Source organism: Sturnira hondurensis, unplaced genomic scaffold, assembly GCF_014824575.4.
Source record: "Sturnira hondurensis isolate 20B ecotype Veracruz unplaced genomic scaffold, ASM1482457v3 Scaffold0000652, whole genome shotgun sequence".
Taxonomy (NCBI): domain Eukaryota; kingdom Metazoa; phylum Chordata; class Mammalia; order Chiroptera; family Phyllostomidae; genus Sturnira; species Sturnira hondurensis.
In genome coordinates, this window is record NW_028073283.1 from 97,308 (window position 1) to 103,442 (window position 6,135).

At 47.6% G+C, this 6,135-nt stretch overlaps 1 protein-coding gene across 1 annotated transcript; it reads left to right on the top strand.

Moving 5' to 3' along the window:
* Positions 1 to 5,203: 5,203 nt before the first annotated feature.
* LOC118985793 (ectodysplasin-A-like) lies at positions 5,204 to 5,839 on the top strand. Its single transcript, XM_037044641.1, has one exon. The coding sequence runs from the start codon at positions 5,390 to 5,392 to the stop codon at positions 5,837 to 5,839; it is 450 nt and encodes a 149-aa protein (XP_036900536.1). The 5' UTR covers positions 5,204 to 5,389.
* Positions 5,840 to 6,135: the final 296 nt, after the last annotated feature.

Below are 6,135 nucleotides of genomic sequence, written 5' to 3' on the forward strand. Positions count from 1 at the left end.
GAGGAAGTTGGATAGATAAGTCAAGAGTTCAGGAGAGGGTGGTGGGAACACAAGGGTTTTATCTCAGACTTTAAGAATATAACAGAAGCCCTGACTAGTGTGGCTTAGAGGGTTGGGTACTACTGTTCTGTAAACCCAAAAGGTGCTGGTTCAATTCCTCGTCAGGGCACATGCCTGGGTTGCAGGCTTGGCAGTTTCACATCACTGTTTCTCTCCCTCTCTTTCTCCCTCCCTCCCCCTCTCTTGAAAAATAAATAAATATAATCTTCTTTGTAAAAAAAAATATGGCCCTCCTTGAAAAAAAAAGAATGGAACCAAATTTGGCAAGGGCCGAGTATGTACATGCTTTTCTGCATTTCTGTCATGTTTATGAATAGTGTTACATGCTTTTCCTCTCATCTCCTATTGATGGAGGTCTCTTAAACAACAGGAGCTAACATTTACTGTGAACTTATTATGTGCCAGACACTGACATGGAGCATCCCATGTAACCATGGCTATCTGACAAAGCACATGTTGTCATCTTTTTTAAAAAAGATTTTATTTCTTTATCTTTAGAGGGGAAGGGAGGGAGAGAAGGAGAGAAATATCAATGTATGGTTGCCTCTCGTGCATCCACCGCTGGAAACTGGACTGTAACCCAGGCATGTGCCCTGACTGGGAATCAAACCATGATCCTTTGGTTCACAGGCCTGCGCTCAATCCACCGAGCTACCTCAGCCAAGGCTGATCTCGGTTTTACAGATGAGAAATTTAAGGCTCTGAAAGACAGGCAAACATGACTTGTCCTGGGTCACACAGCTGATAAGTGAACACACTGGAATTAAAACCAGAATCCAAGTCCTCAGCCCATGTTCCTCAGGACTATCCATCTGCGTATCCCTAACTGGGTCGGAGTTGTCGCTATGATGTCTGTGTCAATGAGTTGTTCTGTGCATTAGCCAGAGCTAAGAGGTATTTAAAATCAGCCCTGCCTAACTCCTTATCATATTCCACCAGAGGTTGTCAGCTCATTTTGCATATTTATTATTCAGGTATTGCCAACTTGTATGGTTTTAATTTTAGGCCCAGACAAAGTTAGGAAGGGAAACTTGATGTGACAGAAATCCAACGAAGTACTACAAAGCAAAGACATTTGAGTGGCTGGATTGTTTACTTTTCAGAATTGCCCACAGCACTAACACTAGCACAGATAAGATGGCAATTGCACAACTGTCATGTGGCTCAATTTCCTTTGTCTTTCCATTATGTGTTCTACAGCTCTGCACACAGTAGGTGCTTCCTAAGTGGTCCCGACAGGCATCCCTTGGCCCAGTTGCTTTTTTTTCCTAAGATTTTGTTTATTTATTTTTAGAGAGAGGAAGATCAATGTGTGGTTGCCTCTTGCATGACCCCCACTAGGGACCTGGCTAGCAACCCAGGCACAACCCCTGACTGGGAATCGAAGTAGTGACCCTTTGGTTCACAAGACAGCATTCAATCCACTGAGCTGCACCAGCCAGGGCTGCTTTTTTGACACTCTAGGTAGTCCAGGTTACATGAACAGTATGTGTCATGCCTCATTCATTTGACAAACAGTACTGTGCCTACTATGTGGTAGGTGCTATGCTAGGTACTGGGAGTACCGAACTGGAAAAGCTGTGCTTTTTATCATGAAGGAGCTTACATTTTAGTGATGAGAAAGCATATGAAAAAAAACAAAAAACAACAATGTGGTAAGGGTATCATTGAAATCTCTTCAGGATGTAGCAAAAGCATAAAGGAAAATCGGTTCAAAGTGAGTTGTGGGGCCATGCCAGAGGGAACACATGAATTGATTTTTAAAGAATATAACAGATTTTTGAGGTAGGGGTATTCCTGGCCAAAAAAAAATTGTGCAAAGACATAAAATTGTGAGAAGTGTCAACAAATTTACTTTGTGAGAGTATAGGTTCCTTGTAGGGCGATGGAAGATGAGGTTGGAGAGGCAGATTATAGGTCATGCTGAGGAGCTAATATTTTTATATATTTTTTTCTAGAGTAAATGGGGCCAGAAAGGTAAGATAATTGAATGAAAACAACAATAATAGAGGCCAGAAGAAGGAGGTGGGGATGACTGTGTGGAACTTGGTTGCTCACACTTATCTCAAGGGAAGCAGTTGGCCAGCTGACTGAAGCCATATGAGATGTGGATCCACTCTTAGCAGGTGTTCTGATTTTTTAAAAAGATTCTATTTATTTATTTTTAGAGAGGGGGAAGGAGGGAGAAAGAGAGAGAAATATCAATGTGTGGTTGACTCACTGAGGACCTGGCCTGCAACCCAGGCATGTGCCCTGACCTGGAATCAAACCGACGACCCTTCGCTTTGCAGGAGAATGCCCAAGCAATTGAGCCACTCCAGTCAGTGTGGGTTTTTTTTTATATTTTAACAGAGAAGCAGAAAATCTGTATATTTTTTTAAAAGGTGAACTTTTCTGATTTTTAAATGCTGGCAATTAACTTTTTTAACTCAAATTTTACCTTACACTGCACCCAACAAACACATCTGTTGTGTGAATGTGGCCTGGAGGCTATCATTTTGAGACCTGTGCTGTAGTGGATGGGGTACTTACAGAAGTATAGAAATTAACTGTAACACTTAAAAGTACACATAAAAGTGTACTTTTAATACATAAAAGTAACACTTTTTAAATTTAAAGATGTATTTATTTATGTACTTACTTACTTACTTATTTATAGAGAGAGGGGAAGGGGAGGAGAAAGAGAAGGAGAGAAACATGTGTGAGATCAATTGGTTGCCTCTCACATACCCCCAACTGGATACTTGGCCCACAATGCAGGTATGTGCCCTGACCAGGAATCAAACCTGTGATCTTCCAGTTTGCAGACTGGTGCTCAGTCCACTCAGCCACACCAGCTAGGGCTTAAGTAACACTTAAAAAATAGTCATGTCCATTTCTCACTGGATTGTATATTCCAGCATTTCTACTGTATATGAAGCCACATGTTTTTTCTCTGGGAGCCCTGGTGAGGTCCCAGGCCAAATGCAACTTGTTGGGCCTTCTCAGGGCAATGGTGTAACCCAGTGTCTCAGTTAAGCTGTTAAAAGCCTGGTAGAAAGAACATGGAAAGCTGAATCTAGTAAGGCCCCTGAGCACTACCACCTGAAGATGGCTGTTACTTCTTCCTCTTCATTTTAGGGGAAGAAGGGGCAGTCTCTTTGAACTGTGTATGTGACCATACTGTCACATACTGTGTTTCAGCACAATCTGTGCTGAAACAGAGAAAAGACAATGTTAGAGCTGTTAAAGTTCAAACTACTCATTTTACAATTGGAGAAACAAAGGTCCCAGAAGGTATAGTGACTTGCTCAGAGTGACCCAGCAAACCGGTGGCAGGGGCAGGTCTACTGACTCTTGGTCTAGCATTCTTTCTAATAGTCCTGGGCTGTGATAATTAAGGTAAATCACCCTGGCAGTTCTGGTCAGTCTGCTCCCAGACTGAACAAGCAGCACTTGAGATTAGCTGCTAAATGCACTTTTTAATGTTTTTATCTGCATGATGATGGCAAAGGTGCAAACTTGGTATTTCATGGGTAAGGGTCATTGAGGGGACACAAAGATATTTGTAAAGCACCAAGACCATTCACAGAGTGTCTGAAGAAAAGTTGACTGTGGTTGATGTATTTAAGGATTTTGACCTCCGTGCTCTCTGGACTGACCTCCCCACTATACGCTTTGTTTCTGTTTTTTTTGTTTGTTTGTTCATTTGTTTCTCATTTTTTTGTATTCCTCCTAGTTTACCCCCATCCAGCCTAGCACATAGGCCTACCCTCTTCAAGTCAATAAAACTGCTAATTATTCATAACATGGGAATGGGAGTGCATAGTGGCCAAGAAGCATACGTATTTCCTCTGCTATGGTTATTTAGCTGTCTATAATCTCAGACTAGTAACTCTTCTCAATGGCAACTGAATTAATCCTTTCCATCCTTCACTTCAGGGTCTGTCGTTCTGATATTTGCCACTCTTTCTTTTCTTTTTTTCTTTTTGGTTATGAACCCTTTGCTGATTGGTGCAGCTGTCGAAGATGCTGTAGTCACAGCAGTGTACATCTGGAACATTTGGCTGACTTGTTGAACCTTCCCCGGGGACTACTCCAGGGAGAGGAGGGAGGGGTGGAGAGGCCAGAACAGTTGCCTGCAAATAGAGATGCCAATACTGTCTGGCCATTCTGCGGACCACCCTTGTAAAAATCCACCTCATCCTGGCCATCAGTTTCCTCATTTGCTCACTAGGGACACATGTTCTCCACTCAAAACTCTTGCTGTGGTGGAAGGAGAGAAATTATACTGGCTGTGGTGCTCTCATACAGCAATTATAAAGTGCTGTCATACAGCACTTTATACGTTGTAAAGGGAGATATATATATATATATATATATATATATATATATATATATATATATATAGTGTATCTAAAGATCCTAGGGGACTGTTTTACCCTGCGTGGGGCAACAGCAGTTCAGTTCCACCTGGCACAGGTGGGCTTCTTCATCATTTAGCTTGAAGCCCCAGACTCAAGAAGTGGGGCTGCTTCCATTCCACCCATTCTCACTCCCTTTGGCTCCCTGGCTCCTGAGTCTCCTTTCCTTTTGGCGCGCTATTGAATTGCAAACACAGCAGGCATGGTTTCATTCCAAACCCAGAACTGTTTTAATTAGTTTAACGTCTGTTAAACGCTTTGAAGATTGAAAGCAACAGATAAGTACTGGATGATGTTATTAGCAACTGCAGTTAATTGCAAACATTTCTATTAATACTAGTTCCTGCCTCCTTTTCCTTGCCCTACTTTCTAAGGTTCCCAAATTCTTCTCAGCCTCCCCCTTCTTTACTCCCCTCCCTGTACTGGCGCTAAAGGGTTAAATTGGGGCGGAGTCCAGGAATGAACGACAGCGGCAATCACCAACTGAAATGGGGCAAGCGGGAAGAGCTGGGTGGGGTCACCAGACCGAGGCGAACCCACACACCCCCCAGGCTCCGCCCTGCGGCTGGAGGCCCGGGGTGTAACGCCAAGGGGCGGGGCTCCCAGGCTTGGCGGGCCCGGTGGTTGGCCGTCCCAGCAGCAGTTTGAGGGATGGGGCGGTGTTGGCCCGGGCCTCCACCCTGATTCCCTCAAGGCGGGCCAAGCCGCCCCTCTCTCCTGCCCCTCCTCCTCCTTTTCCCACCCCACGGAGTGGAGCTGCACATGCGGCTTCTCCCCGCTCCATCCCGCCCAGCCTCCTTCGTGCAGGAACGGGTCCCTGCAGCCCCCAGCCCATGTCAGGATAGTAGCCGCCTGTCAGGGGTCGTGAACGGCTGAGGCAGACGCGGCGGCTCCCGGGCCTCAGAGAGTGGGCGTCTCCGGAGGCCATGGGCTACCCCGAGGTAGAGCGCAGGGAGCCCCTGACCGCGGCAGCGCCGCGGGAGCGGGAGAGCCAGCGCTGCGGCTGTCGCGGGGCCCCTGCCCGGGCGGGAGAGGGGAACAGCTGCCGGCTCTTCCTGGGCTTCTTTGGCCTCTCGCTGGCCCTCCACCTGCTGACATTGTGCTGCTACCTAGAGTTGCGCTCGGAGTTGCGGCGGGAACGGGGAGCTGAGTCCCGCCTCGGTGTCCCCGGCACCCCTGGCACCTCTGGCACCCTGAGCAGCCCCAGTGGCCTCGACCCTGACGGCCCCATCACCAGCCACTTCAGGCAGCCGTCACTTCAGCAGCAGCCGCTAGAACCCGGAGAAACCACTCTCCCACCAGACTCCCAGGACGGGCACCAGGTGAGTCACTTAGTTGGTGCGGCGGCGGTAGAGGCTCCCTCTCCTTATGGCTAGGGTGGGGGCCCTCCCCCACCGGGCCCTGGAGCGACTCTGCCACCTTGAGCCAAGTTGGAGGGCAGGACCTGGGAGGGAGTGGATGGGCAGGAGAGAAGTTGCCCCGGGGCGAGTTGTCCCTGGTCCCCAGCCCAGGTCACCCAGACAGTCCCAGGACCCCTGGACTTGGAAGCTCCCGCCCACCCCTGCTGCCCCCCGGCTACAGGCTGCCTCAGGGAAAGTTGGCTGTGCTCCCGGCCGGGCCGCGGCGCGAAGATGCGGGCGCTGCCCCTCTGGCGGACTAACGGCAGCAGCTT